Raw genomic sequence first — 16,178 nt, forward strand, 5'->3', positions numbered from 1 at the left:
CCGCTCTACCAAGTTGCGCTATCCTTGGCAAATTACTTTGTTTCACAATATCTAATTTTCATTGTCTGCCAAACTTTGAAGCACTCACAGTACTCCAATGGAAAATGCTCAGCCGCATGCAATTTCGAAGAAAATAATGTGCCCACATACCGGTGTCATTTTCAGGAGTTTGGGTGTCCCTGTTTGGAACAGCATTACATTTTATTACCTAATTTGTGCTTATTCAAGTCCTATTTTGTCTAACAACATTAAATTATATTGTAAATGTTAAGAAACAGAAATACATGAAAGTGATTTAAAAAGATAGTTTACATTGCCAGGGTCCCACTTGGAAGGTGGGGCCCCTGGGCAATTGCCCACTTAGCCCATGCCTTAAAACGCCTCTGCAAAATATATAATAATAAAATTGGCCTTTAATATTTTGCTCATCAGAAACTGATGTCTTTTGGCCCATTCATTGCAACATTATCAGGGCATTATTGGACGGGGATGGCGAATGAGCAGCAAGACTTTAACCTTTAATGTTCCTATGTTTTTGTATGGAAATGATCAATTGTATTAAATATTACTCAGTTGAGTAACATAAGCTAAAGTGCTACATTGAAACTCTTGCGTATGCTAAGGAAATATACTTTTAATAGCTTAGCTCAAATTGTTGCCTTATGGTCCAAGCCAGATTACTGTCTCTGCTCACATTATCCAGTGGCTGGCTTGCCCACCTTTGCATGTAACTTGAAACTCTATGCAGTCCCAAGGACCACTGCAGAGGAAGTTATCTTTTGCCATTTGTTGCAGAATTCCCTGAACCTGTGGCCCTCACCTACATGTGAAGAGGGTTGAAGGTTACCTGCCATGGGCAAGCAATATGAATCAAAATGTGAAGCATCTGTATTAAGTTTAATGTGAATTATTTGTTGGACCTCCTTTGGTTGTATCTCTGATCACTTCGTGGACAGACGTCAACCAAGCAAGCATCTGCATCTTGTCTGGGAAGACTTCCCGAAAGAGGTTGTGCCTTATGAGTGCAGTGTATTTAAGTATGTTTGCTGAATCACCCCTGTGCTACTGAACCTGCCCCAAAGAGGTAGGCTCCCACAGCAGGACCGATCTGCAACTTATGACTGCAATGGTTCAATTAGTATTGCCTTGAAAGCATGTTGCCTATTGAGCCATGCTTGTTGGCATTAAAAGATCTAGTAAACTTGCTGCTACATTCATGACTGTACTATTCCATTATTTTTATTTGCAGACCTCAGAGGATAAGCAATGTATCTTAATATGCGTTCCATGACCTGACAGTCCTCTTTTTGGGATATGTCATGCAGTTTATCATAAAGGATAGCATTTCTAGATCAATCCTTGGTGTGGCAGTGCTCTCCCTATTAACAGCCTGCCCGATATTTTGAGGCAGTTCTCAGCCTGTTTGTCATGGCGCATGTGCATTCCTTTACAAGTGGAGTTCTTCACTCTAGGAATGTGAGTCTATGTAGTGTGCCTTGGATGCTAGTGCCTGCCAGGAATTAGCATTAAGTGCTCTTTCTTTGTACCTTTTTCTTTCTGGCCACTGGGTTCTTTGCCCACTAAGCTCTACTTACATGAAACACACTTTTTCATTGCTTCGTCAAACTGATGAGTTCCATCTCCACTTTGGGGCTGGTCATCATCCAAGTTTTGGTAGAGAGTCTTCATTGGATATCTACTGGATTGTCCTTTCTCACGGACAGATGATAAAGCTGCAGATTTGCCTCACTTTTCAAAAAGGGAAAATAGAGCTGGTCATAGGTATGTAAGAGTGGAGGTGATGGCTCCTTTTGCAGCCTTCTCTCCTAGCACAGTTCTTGTGCCTGTCCTAGGGCACTGCCAGGCGTACCTGGTCCTTTCACTAGTAGCAGTCCAATCTCTGCCATTGACAATGAATTGCTGCTAAGTTGTAGTTGTAGTCATCTGCTACAGCGCACTTCACTGAGCGTTGAATGGGCCGACCCATGAAGCAGAGCAAACTCTTCATATGAGCAGTGAGGCTCTTGATATAGATCACTGAGATCTTGCAAATGTTAGTGGTCACTCACCAATATGGTGTCGACACTGAAATTATTTGACACCAGGTATTTTGATTTATTTCTCCCCCACCCCCTTATTTTAAATGCTATTTAATGTATCTAAAGCAGGAGTCCTCACAGCAAAGGCTGTGCCTATAGGTGATGCAGATGATATAGCAAAGCTCGATCATTAACATCTTTCACTGCTTGCCAGTCCCTTGGTAAATGGAATATGATCTAAGACATATATGCAAATATTCTCTGTTTACCAGGCCTCTATGCTGAAACCCTATTGTTCCTCAGCAGGACCTCTGTGACAGGTACATGTAAGTGGCTGCTTGGCTCATGAGTTTGCATTCCATGATGCACTACAAAGACTCAGCCGAGCCTTAATCCTTGTCTTTTGTCTGCCTCGCCCAAGGACGATCAAGGCCATAAGAAGATGTTACGGTTGTGGGTTGACATGTTTACCTGGACAGAGAGAATACTTCTAACAGGAGTGGTCAAGCCCCATTTGAAAGCGCTGAAACCACACAAAATGCACAGACATTGAAAGTCCATGCTAGCAAAGCGAATGAGTAAAAATGTCAAATGACATCTCTGGACTGTGTCCTTTTAAGGTGTAAAATGCTACACTATATATATCCTAAATGTGCAAAGAAAGAGGCACTCATCTCATTCTAACAGCAGCATAGAAAGGCTGCAAGAGGGATGATACCAAGGTGTGTACAGTTGTATCAAGTTTGGCATTGGTTATTCAAGTGGATGGTGGCATAATGTTAGCTTCTGGGAATCTGGGAAGTGTAGATATAATATTTTGTTTGAGTTTAAGGCAGCTAGTAATAAAAAAAATGCAAGAGTTTTATACATGATATTTGTCTTCAATTCCTGGTATCAATACTTATCATAGTGAATAAATGTTAATTCATGTATTAGAACATTTCCCTAACCTGCGCTGTAATTCTGCGGACCGAGAAGACGTAGGTACATTTGGAAGTGTAGTGGCATACAATACATCAGGCCACTTTGTGTACCTCTTGGTTGTAATACCGTATTTCTTATCCCTGATTTTTAACACGTTTACACATAAGACCCAACAGTTGATGCACTCCAAGCTTTCTTGTAGGTTTTATTCATTTTCATGCGATGGAGGAGCACAAGGCCATTAAAAACTAAAGACTGCAAATTGATACCATATACTGTATTGTTTCATAACTTGACAACATATACGATTTGTCATGGCTTGAAATAGCCCTAAGGAAATGCTAAATAATGTCCCCGTCTATTCAGTCTTTATAGGTTTTGTTTAGAACTAATTGAAATAGAAAAGCTTTAGGTATTTTTCATTAATAATGTGTACTGCCATATCCTGATTCTGAGGTGAAAAAGGTATGCACTATCTATATCTATTGCAAATTGTTTCCTTTTTCCTCAACTTTACATCATTAGTTTTATGTATGGATGTAATTGAGATATTTTGTAAATGTGCCTTTTTTTTTTGCAGCTGCTCGATGTTTTAAGCGTAGATGATGCAAGACCTAACTCTGATGTTCAGTTTCAAGAAAGAGGTTTTCGGAGAATAGCCTGGGCTTTTTTAAAGGTATTTATGATATGTTGGAAAAATTAGTGAGTCACTAAACTGTTTGCATGTTCTAAAAGTAAAGCGAGCAAACATAGTTCGAAAACATACATTTTGATGTCCATAAAGTGTAAAATCTAGTTGTTCATTTGTTCTGATGAAGTTTCAATTCAGACCATTGCTTTGCCTATGAAGAGAAATATTCCCAAACACTGCACATGACAGCCATACCTCTGGCTGGTTTTCACTTCGCACATCAGGATTATTAAAGGCTCCCATGTAGCCAAACATTTAATATTGCTTCTTGAAGTAGAGTAATCTGGAGAAATTGAATACTTTGTTCATTGCGATATTAAAGTAAACATAAAGTAGAGAGGGAAATGAGGCTTTGAGGTCATTTCTAACTTTATCACTGCAATTCCTACCGCCAACTCACTCTGGTGCTCTGTTCTATAAATAAAAGAGAGAGACCAAGAAGTAAATGGGTAGAAAAATATGAGCAGACAATCATCAAAACTAAAATTGAAATTGCATCTTAATAACAAGTTGTTTAAGTTGCAAGAAACAGGTAAAGCACTTATGTTGATATCACTAAGTCCTGCTTTAAGAAAGCTCTACTATGTCTCTGTACATATATTTCATTTTTAGCCTCCTTCGCCTTTCACACAAACACATTTGTGTAGAAACAATTGTTTTTTTACTGTGCCTATATACTGTACTTATCTATTTTGATTTCAGTCCTTCCACCTCCTTTACCACTCTATAACACTTTCCTTGTGATACCCTATTTGAGGAACAGAAACCACTCTCATGATTATAAGTGAAGAACTCCTTTTCAATGGACCAATTTCAGGCCTTTACACTGCTCCCACATATCCACGGTGCTACCTTTGACACCAGTGACCATGACCTTCTCTTTGAGCCCTGTCAAATATACAGGATTTGGAGGCAAGATACTTAATTTGTTTTGTTTGTTCTGTGATACCAGGACCCACATTTACTTCCAAATTGACAACCATAGCCTGCAGGATGCCAAATTGTCTCTATTATCCAGTATTAGGGTATTTTTCATAGATTCACATGCTTTAATCATTCCCGGTCGTCCAGATGGGAGTCCCCGGTACATTTCTAAAGGCAATGTCACATTAGACATAGAAGGTAACAGGCCTAAGGCCTTCCATTTAGTTAAATATCCAAGTTCTTATTTAAAAAGGACCAAACTCAAGAGAACAACCAATCAGCTGACACCATCCACTAGAAGCCTCTTGGAAGGAGCTCCAGTCCCTCAGATTTTCTACCGCACATCGTGCTCAGGAAGTCTCCACTGAGCTCTGCTCAGTTTTTCTCATTTTCCCTTGTCTACTGATATTTTCTTGGCTTCAAGGTATTTTTCTTCTATAATTTCATTGTCTGCAAGAAGTTCGCCAATTTCTTCATGTCAGACACACCTAAAAAAGACCTTTTTAGGCCCTGTGGTACCTGTCGAAAGAAAAGGCTACACATCGATGACCCTCATAAGGACTGCCTTTATTGCCTTTATCCTGATCACAAACCAAAGCACTGCAAGATATGTTGTACCTTTTTTTCAAAAACATTAAAAGACTGTGAGGGAAGGCTGCTAATATGTCTGCAGAGTCCCGACGCCGCAGGGCCCCACCGGATCCAGCTCTGGATCCGTGTTGCCGCTGGTCGACCTTACGACCCCTCCGCCGGCGCCGACCCCCAGGGTGTTGCCCCCGACTCCATCCCCGGACGACGTCGTCCTCGGTCCGGATCCGGCGTCGGACCGTCGTCGCTCGACGCCGCATTCGAAGCCGAGAGAAGAGCAATTCTTCTATGATCCGGCCCCATCCTTTGAACCTGATTATCAGGAGATGGGAGGCGAGGGGGATTGGGATGGGCCTGAGAACCCTCTGGCATGGGAGTGCCTGTCGTATCAGGACTGGGCAGTGGATCTAGGGGAGGCCAGTAGTTTGGACACTTCGCCCAACACTGGCTTTGTCTCCCCTCCTACCGTGGCTACGGAGGAGGGGGCTGCTTACAGCGTGGTGCTGACGAGGGATGCCAAGGCCTTGGCTCTTGAACTCCCCGTCGCGGCCGTGAGGACTAACCTCCTCACCAAGGTCTTTAAACCGCAGGCAAGCTCTTCGGAGCCTCTACTGCCGTTAATGAGGCCCTTACTGACGTTCTGTTGGACACTTGGTCCAGGCCCGCTACAGGTCCTCCTGTAGATCGGAACATGGCCAGGCGCCACCGCCCGGCTCCGGGCGACCCTAGCTTCCTGTCCACCCACCCCACCCCCGAGAGCCTGGTTATCCAGACCGCATTCCCAACGGCTTCACCTGATCAGGAATCCAAAAGGTATGAGCAATTCGGTAAGAAGCTGTTCTCCTCACTCAGTTTAGGGTTGTGGTCGGTCAACACCGCTTGCCTTTTGGGCCGTTATACCCACTCTCTGTGGGACACGGTCGCGGAAGTGCTGCCAGGTTGCCCGGAAGAGGCCCGGGTCAAACTCGCTCAAGCCCTTGCGGAAGGGCGAGATGCAGCACGGTATTCTATCCGATGTGGGCTGGATACCACAGACTCGCTGGGCAGGGCATTTTCCAAGACGGTGGCGGTTCGCCGCCACGCCTGGCTGAGGTCCCCCAACTTTTCGGCTAATGTTCAGAATTCCCTCATGGACATGCCGTTTGATGGCTGTCGCCTCTTTGGCGACAAGGCAGACAGTGAGCTTGAGCATTTCAAGGACTCCAGGGCTACGGCCAAGTCCTTGGGCCTGTCGGGCCAGCGCCAGCAAGCTTCTGCCTTTCGCTCCTTTGTGGCCAAGGAAGGGGCGCAGACTAACATTCAGCACGGCAGCAGACGTGGTAACCGCCGTGGGGGAGCCAGGGGACAGTGGCGCGGCCAGTCCACATCCACCCCCGCAGCATCCGCCTCAAAGCCTTCCTAGTCCGAGCTTTCAGGCCCATTTGATGCCAGTGGGGGGCAGGGTTCGCCATCACCTCCTCCACTGGCGCACCATCACATCGGACAGGTGGGTACTGCAAATCGTCCGAAGGGGCTACTCCCTCCCCTTCGAGGCAACCCCTCCAGCCATGCCACCGCAATACCACCGCGTGTCGGGGAATCACTTGCAACTTCTGCAAGAGGAAGTTAAAGGCCCTCTTGGCCAAGGGGGCCATCAAGCGCGTTTCTGGGCCAGAAGTAGGGTGTGGTTGTTACTCCCACTACTTTCTGGTTCCCAAGAAGGACAAAGAGGGCCTACGTCCTATCTTGGACCTGCGGAACGTCAACGGCTTCCTCCGGAAGGAGAAGTTCAAGATGCTGACTTTGGCTCAGGTCTTAGCTGCACTAGACCCTGGAGACTGGATGGTGGCGTTGGACCACGAGCACTTTCAGTTTACCGTGCTTCCCTTCGGCCTTACCAGCGCCCCTCGGGTGTTCACGAAAGTGATGGCGGTGGTCGCAGCTCATCTGCTCAATTGGGGGTGCCTGTCTTCCCCTATCTCGACGACTGGTTGTTGAAGGCGGGCTCGCCCCACACAGTCGTCAGCCACCTCCAGACTACGGCCGACCTCCTGCACCTGATGGGGTTCTCCATCAATGTGCCAAAGTCACACCTGTGTCCCTCGCAGAAGCTCCTCTTCATCAGAGCGGTTCTGGACTCAGTGCGGTTTCTGGTTTATCCTCCCGAACAGCGGGTTCGGGATATTCAGGCTCTGATTCTGATCTTTCAGCCTTTATCCCGAGTCTCGGTCAGGTTGACGCTGAGGCTTCTGGGACTGATGGCCTCCTGCATCCTTTTGGTGCATCACGCCCGGTGGCGGATGCGGGCTCTGCAGTGGGACCTGAAGTTTCAGTGGGCCAGCATCAAGGCAACCTGCCCGACCACGTCCTGATCTCGGAGGGCACTGCGAGACAGTTGCAGTGGTGGCTCACGGACCGCGATTGGGTCAGCCGCAGATCCCTCTCCCTACCCCAACTGGAGCACATAGTCTTGACGGATGCATCCCTCCTGGGCTGGGGGGGGATCACATGGGAGAGGCGGAGACCAGAGGCCTCTGGTCTCCGGCGTAGTCCAGGCTCCACATCAACGTTCTGGTGCTGCGGGGGATCCGACTTGCACTGAAAGCATTCCTCCCCTCTGTAGTGCAGGTGTTCACGGACAACACCACCGCCATGTGCTACTCCAACAAACAGGGCTGGGTGGGGTCGTGGACCCTGTGTCAGGAAGCTCTGCGCCTCTGGCAATGGCTGGGACATCAGGGCGGGACCCTGATGGTTCAACACCTGGCAGGTTCCCTGAACGCCAGGGCGGAAGAACTCAGCCGTCGGTGCATGATGGATCACGAATGGCGTCTGAACTCGGATGTGGCGCAAGGTCTCTTTCAGCAGTGGGGAGAGGCTTGGTTAGATCTATTTGCCACAGAAGAGAACGCGCAATGTCATCAGTTGGAATTTCCAAGGCGGCACTTGCTCGGAGACGCTTTTCGTCGCGAGTGGAGCTGCGGTCTATTGTACGCCTTTCCGCCTATACCACTTCTGCCCAGAGTGCTGAAGAAGATCAGGCGTGACCGGGCCAGTCTCCACCTCCATGCGTGGAGATTGAGCGGCCACAGTTGAGGCCATTTGCCTTGCCTCCTGAAGTCTGTGTTGTGATTCTGGCAGCCAGGCGTACCTCCACAAAATCGGTATACGCCTGCAGGTGGAAGAAATTTGTGGCATGGTGCACAGCAAAGGCTGTGGATCCTCTTTCTACCCCCTCGTTATATAATCCAGAGAAATACTATTTGGTGGAATGCTTCAACAGGGTTATCAAATGACGTATCCAGTAGTGGATTAAATTGGGAGAGTGAGTTACTTTGGCTTACAGAATTACTTCCAGTAGCGTGACTGAGGAAAGCCCTTTTTCCTTGATGAAGAGACTAGAACCTATTGGAAAGGATATTGGGTGGCTGTCGTCTGCAAAGCACGTTGAGTGGTCTCCAGACCAGATGAGGATGAAGATCACTGTATATAGTATAAGTAATGGAAGGACAAGAAAATGGGCATCTGTGAAATGGTAGAGATTGGGTAAGATTAAAGAAGAAGAGAAAACTTTGGAAAGGGGAAAGCAGATTTTCAGAGCCACGCAGAATGTGTGAAATGTTCCATAACTCAGTAAAATTAAGTGATGGAAAGGTGTGGCATTTGGGAAGAATATCCAAGTGCAGGAAGGTTGTGCAGGATGGAAGGGGATGTGTCAGGTACTCCCTTTGTGTTTTCGCAGAGTCCTAGAATCTCCCTTATGCAGTGTGTGAAGGGTTGTATAAAAAGCTGCTTGTTGTTGTGAGACCTGTGGTCTCTGTAGATATAGACCATTTTGGTGTAGGAGATTGATGAAGTGTGTGATGTGGAGTTCTTTAGGTGATGTGGTGAGTATCTTTTAATGTGGTTTGTTGATGTTGGTGGTGTTTACATTTAATGACTGGGTGGGAAGTAGTATGGAATGGTGCTTCATTATGAAGTTTCATGTGTGAAGTTAAGTTGATTGTTACACTTGGCATGCTTAGCGTGGGTTTCCCTATATTTTTTGCCTTTGCTTCCTGTATTGTTTACTATGTGTTGGACTTCGTTTTTGCTGGTCTAGATGCTTTGGGTACTTTGCCACTGCTGTTCAGTATCAAAGTGCAAGTGCTCCCTCTGTAAGTTGTTTCCATGGATTAGTGTTTCTATAATTGGCTTTTTTAATGTACTACTAAGTCCCTAGTACCGTGCACTGTCTGTGCCCAGGGCCTGTAAATCAAATGCTGCTAGTGGGCCTGCAGCACTGATTGTGCCACCCACACCAGCAGCCATGCAAATGCAAAAGGTTTTCAGTCCTACCATTGCAATGTCTGTGTGCAGTTTTGTACTGCCATGTCGACCTGTCAAGTGCACCCACTTGCCAGGCCCTAACCTTCCCTTTTCTTTCATGTGAGTCACCCCTAAGGTTGGCCCAAGGTTCCCCTGTGGGCAGGGTGCAGTGTATGTGAAATGTAGGACATGTCCTGATGTGTGTGGCATGTCCTGATTGGGAAATACTGCCAATTTTGTTTTCACTACTGAAAGGCTACATGTCCCATAGGTTAGAATGGGGAGTTTACTTATAAGTATAACTACCCATGGGAACATTATGGGAAAGTGGAGTTTGGTGTGCCTGAACTCAGAATATAAAGATGCATCTTTTAGTAAGGATGATTTTTATATCCCGGGTTTGAAAATACCACTTTTGAAAGTGGGTATTTTCTTGCTTAGCCATCCAGTGGGCGTCTGCTAGGTTTGTGGATTGACTGTCTGGCTTTGGAGTGACAGGGGCTGGGTATGTGCATTCTGCTCAGACAGCCACTTGGGGGGGTGAAGTATGTTGTGCCTTTCCAGGGAGAGTCAGGGCTGGGCTGAATCAACACTGTTTATTTGGGAAGGAAACAATGTCACACACCCACACAAAAATTAATGTGATGCTTTTATTTTTCTCTACCCTGGATGCATACTCTCTTCTCCTCAGCTCTTTGGTTGATCTTGCTCCCAACTAACACATTTTCACTCTAGTTCTTGCAGTCACACCCTGTGGTGGGTCAGCCCTGGTTACTGCTGCTATTATTCTTTGATGTCACACACAGTGCGACTGATCGAGCAGGGCGGATAACATGGCCATTCTCCTTCTTGGGTATATTTAAAGTGGTTAAAGATGGTTCATGTGGCAGACTCCAATTCCATGCGGCACAGTTCGACTCTACTCCACACCATACAATTCCACTCCACACAATCCATTCTGTTACACAATTCCATGCCATACAAATCCATGTTACTCCACTCCACACAATTCCGCTCCATGCCACATTTTCACACCACTCAATTCCACTTCATCTTACACAATGCCACTCCATGCCAGACAATTCAATTCCACATCACATAATTCCACTGCACTCCACACCACACAATTCCACTACACACAAACCATTCTGCTACACAATTCCATGCCATACAAGTTCAAGCCACTCCGCACAGTTCCACTCCATGCCACAATTTCACACCACTCAATTCCACTCCATCCTACACAATTAAACTCTATGCCATACAATTCAACACCACACCACATAATTCCACGCCACCCCACACCACACAATTCCACTACACACAACTCCATGCCACTCCACTTTACACAGCTCCACTCTACTCAAACATTTTCACTCCACCCCACACCTTTCCAGTCCACTTTATGCCACATAATTCCTCTTCACTACACTACACTCAAATCCACTCCAGTCCAGCCCATGTCCTACCACACCACACAAATCTACTTCATGTCACACAAATCCTCTCCACATATTTCCACTCCAACCCACACAATTCCACTCCATGCCACACAGTTTCACTCCCCTCCATGCCAGACAATTCAGTACCACTCCATGCCACACATTTGCTCTCCACACCACACAATTCTACTTCTCTCAGTTGTAATTCATGCCATACAACTGCACCTCATGCCATGCGATTTCACTCCACATCACACAATTCCACTCCACTCCATACAATTTCACTCTACACCACACAATTCCACTCCACGCAATTCTCCTCCACACAATTTCGTTCCATGCCACACAATGCCACTCCACTCCATGCCACACAATTTCACTCCACACCATCCAATTACACTTCCTGCCGCACAATTCCATGCCACACAATTCCACTCCACTCCATTCCACTCTATGTCACAAAATACCATGCCACATAATTCAGAGCCAAACATTTCTGTACTACTCCTTGTCACTCCATGCAACACAATTCCACTCAATGTCAGACAATTCCACTCCATGGCAGACAATGCCACTTCACTTCACTCCACTCCACTTCACACAATTCCACTCCATGCCACCCAAATCCACTCCAATCCACAGAATTCCATTTCACACAATTTCACTGCACACCATACAAATCCACTCTGCACCATACAATTCTTCTCCACGTCACACAGTACCACAGAATTCACAAAATGCTACTCTACTCCATGCCGCACCATTGCATGCAACTCCATTCATTGCAACTTCACTCCAGCCCACTCTACATAAATGCCACTCTACTCCACACAATGCCACTCCACTCCATGCCACACAAATCTAACCCATGCCACACATTGCACTCCACACATTTGCACTCCATGCAACACAATTCCACCTCTCATCACAATTCCACTCTACACCATGCCACACAATTCCACTTTATGCCACCCCATTGAAGTCCACGCCACTACCCTCTACTCCAGGGGTCTCCAACCTTTTCTGTAGTGAGAGCTAATTCTGCTCAAGGAAAGTCCTGCTGAGCTAATAGCATATTTTATCACTGTCAAATACTGATGATATGTATTAACATTACACTATGACCACCCTAAGCACAATTATCAGTAGTAACCACCCAAAAATTCGAGGTGAAGTTATCAGCTGAATGCTAGGAAAACGTTTATCAATATTAAATGCTTGTAATCAAGTAAAATTCAAATCATCACATGCTGTGTGCCACAAAGGGTATTACCACAGCAGTAAGTCTCCCAACTCAAATTGAATTATCATTCAGCTAACAACTTTAAATGTGTTTTAGAATTGCAATATTTTGTCATCATAAGCATATTCGTTTTTGAAAATACACATATTTTTCTATCAAAATCCCTTTCCACTTTGAGCAATCAAACTCCGTTTTCCAGAAGAAAAACCTTTTCTGAAAAACATAATTGTTTTCTTTAAAAGTCAAATCCGTTTTCATTGTTAGAAAATACACAGTCCCTAAACATCAGCTTTTTGTTTTCATTGAGTATCGCCATGTAAAAATGCCTCTCATGGACAAATTATGCTTCAAATACCCAGGTATTGGATTCATAGGCCTCGCTTCCTCACCATAACACTAAGAATGCCTCTGTTATGCCAATAATGCCCACCATTAAACCAGGGCTACCACTGTGCCACAGCTGGATGCCCAACATACATCAGTTATGGCCATTGTTATGGGAGAAGCGGTTGCCACTCTGTCAGGAATGGCTAAAAGTAGGCCAGTCATGCTCTTAATATGTCAGTGATGGCAGTAAGTATGTAATTACTAGACTTGTATGCCCAAAATAGTCAAGGATGAAAATATTATGGCTATGCAGAATTATACCATGAATGGGCACAATTGCGTCAGAGATAATACTCTTATGATGGAGACCAGCATACATTATTAGCATGCTAGGAGTAGCTTTAAGGAATCAACACTGTTTATTTGGTTAAAGATGGTTCATGTGGCAGACCCATAGGCCAACGCTGCAGCTTTCACATGCTTCAACACCCTCCGCATACTCAGCAAGACCTTAAAATGGCCCACCTCCTGAATCCAGGAAGACCGTCACCCATGCACTCATCACCAGCAGGGTGGACTACGGGAATGCCCTCTACGCCGGAATCAACAAATTTCTACTCCACAAACTTCAGACTGTCCAGAACGCCGCTGCCAGACTCATACTCCGCATCCCACGACAAGACCACATTACCCAGCATATACGAGCACTCCACTGGCTCCCCGTTGAAAAAAGAGTGACCCTCAAGCCTCTCACACACACCTATAAAGCCCTCCCCAACACCGGACTCCAATACCTCAACGAAAGAATCTCCTTCTACACCCCCAAAAGAAACCTCCGCTCCGCTGACCAGGCCTTGGCCGAAATCCCCTGTATCCACAGCCTCAGAACAGGAGGCACACCCTTCTCCTACATCATGGCCAAGACCTGGAATGAACTCCCCCTCAGCATCAGATGAAGCCCCACATTGAAAGCATTCAGGAAGAGCCTCAGGACCTGGCTTTTCGAATGACCTGAGCTGCCCAAATCCCCCCACACACTCCCCCAGCACCTTGAGACCTCACAGGTGAGTAGTGCGCTCTATAAATCCCTGATTGATTGATAGGCCACCACAGTGGTGGGGGGGTAGAGCTTTCTCGCTGACAGCTGCCAATGCGTGGAACTCTCTCCCTGTTTCCCTCTCGGGCCACCAAGAACATTCTGTTTTTCGCAAGTCCCTTAAGTCCTGGTTGTTTCCCAAGAGGCAGGTCTAAGTATGATTTCCGATGTTGTTTGTGGGTGGTCCGTACACAGCGCCTTGACGCCCTTGGTCTTAGTTTGCGCTATACAAATTGCTCATTCATTCATTCAGTGTGTGTTTGAGTGTTATTAACAGGCTCTGCCATTGGTTTGGCTGTCTGTAACTCTTAAGGGTAGTGGAATGAGCAGTTCTGCCATCTTTAATATACACAGAATATCTGAGATTGGCTTGGTTTGGCTTCAACTCTGAGAGCTACTTTGAGGGTGCTGGTGAGCTACCAGCAGCTCCCGAGCTACTAGTTGGAGACCTCTGATCTACTGTTTTTAGGAAGAACTTTCAGATGTATTTTCTTCCCGTTCAGGATCACCAGGCAAAGCCTACTTTCCATAGTTGCTTATCCATGATGTCTAAAGGTATTGAAAGATTTTCATGTTTGTGACCTTTTTGACTACAAGATTGAAACTATTCTGTAATGTTGAAATAAATATGCTTTATTCTCCTAACTTCCAAGGAATCCAATCTGGACTGTTCAAAAGTATCTGTATTTGGGAAAACGACAAGCTAAAATACTTCCTGTTCTACATTCAATTTAGAACAGATCTTTGGTCTAATTAAGAAATCTGGACTAAACATGAATGTTTCTGGAAGAATAATCAATTAAGGCTCATCAGTGACTAACACTCCTAATTTTCCCAACCATCTAGCTGACAAAACCACCAACAAAAACACCACTTTTGCTGAGAGGACTGGAAACATTGCAGTTATAATGTGTCAAAAGTGGCATGTTGCATCCTTCTTAGATCTGAGATGGATATTGGGGAATGGATAATAGGTCTGTGATTATGTAAGCTCCATCTTAGAGCTAGAATCACCATGATCTCTTATTGGCTTGATTGCTGCCCACTGATCTTTAAGTGAAGAGACTAATAAACCAGAGTAAATCCATTCTAGATAAAGTTTAACACTTTAACATTTATTTTCAAGAGTTCCTTTAAGAAGCTAAACTAGCAGCTTTTCAGCTTTGCTGCATTAACTCAGTTACCTCCAGCTAATAACCCATGTCCTGTAAATTCAAACTCTCATACTCCAAGCTATTAAGTAACGCCTCATGAAAGCTGACCTGGGATTATATGGCTACTAAAGCACTCTTGGAAACATTGAAAAATGTATTGGAAGCTTCCTTGCATTTTTGGGAGAGGCAGAGACCTTTGCCTCCTTGGTGAGCATGGAGTTATCAAAAAAATGGCTACCTTCTCGTTTTGTACCTTCTTGAGAACCCTGTGGAGAAAAGGAATGAAGGGTTTACACATAGCAGATATTTTGGCTTGTTGAAGGAGAGGGCATTCATACCCCATGCGTCCTGACAGAGTTGTAGAATAGAACATTGAGCGACGACCTACCTAATGGTACAAAAAAAAGTCCAACCAAGCGGCCCTTCTCAAGGATCAGAGTCTGAAATACTTCTGATTGCCAACAGAAGTTAGCTGAGGACGGTCTGCTTTTAATTTGTCTAGTCCTGCCATGAAGCAGGCTCAGGGCCGGACTGGGAATCAAAACCGGCAAATTTTGTTACAGGGTGCGATATTGCAGCACTGCTGCAAAAACGGCCTCCCATGGGCCCACAGCAGGCCCCCACCCTGGTGGCGCACCAGGGAAATGCCCGGGGCCCGCTATGGCCAGTCCGGCACTGAGCATGCTTATACCAAAATCTGATTTGTCTCTGCCCAAACCCTATCTCTGAGCTAGCCTAGATCAGGCTTCCCAACATAAAGAAATATAATAACCTTAGTTTTTTTTTAAATATAACAAATTACTTTAATCTAGATGCAGCTTGAAAGGTGTCTTTCTCAAATTGGTGACAGAATGAAATAAGAAGTCTGGTATGATGCTTGGAGACGCCTACTTGGCATACTTGGTGAACATAATAAAAGGTTATTTAGCTGCTTGAATATTTCAAACTTTATTATATATAACATTTGATGCAAGAATGGGGAAAGCAATGGATGCCTTGGTGGTTTGGTTTAATATTATAAAAATAATAATTCTCCCAAATTTCTGCACCTCTGGCGCCCTTTAACGCAATGTGTTTATCAGGTTTTTTCATAAGCTGAAAGCCCTAGTTTTAGACTTAAATTGTAACTATAAGCTACCTATCTGAGCATATAAGCTTATAGTACTTCAATCATTAGGATTTAGTTGGTATTATAATGACTGGGCGATTTATTTCTGGGCAGCCTTAGGGTAGAGATTGTTCTAGCTTTCACAGTTTTGACAGTACCCAGAGTTCTAAAACATTTTTCATATATCTGGGCATGGCCATGTTTGATTTGCATTTGGTAATCCAAGACTAATCCAAGACATTACATTTAAAACACTTGCTATCTTCTTACGACCCTGGAAAGAAATGAAAAAATGTTTTACCCACCCTGTTTTACACAATACCAGTCTACCATAGTGACATCAGGACCAGCTGCC

The 16,178-nt window shown here is 45.1% G+C and overlaps 1 protein-coding gene across 1 annotated transcript in view; it reads left to right on the forward strand.

The window, feature by feature from the left end:
- AHI1 (Abelson helper integration site 1) overlaps positions 1-16,178 on the forward strand; it is a 665,760-nt gene that overhangs the window by 156,848 nt on the left and 492,734 nt on the right. Inside the window, exon 8 of the mRNA XM_086925781.1 lies at positions 3,544-3,639. Within this exon, the coding sequence (XP_086781907.1) occupies positions 3,544-3,639 (96 nt within the window). The remainder of the gene's footprint in view (positions 1-3,543; positions 3,640-16,178) is intronic.

The sequence above is a fragment of the Lissotriton vulgaris genome, chromosome 6 (assembly GCF_964263255.1).
Source record: "Lissotriton vulgaris chromosome 6, aLisVul1.2, whole genome shotgun sequence".
NCBI lineage: Eukaryota > Metazoa > Chordata > Amphibia > Caudata > Salamandridae > Lissotriton > Lissotriton vulgaris.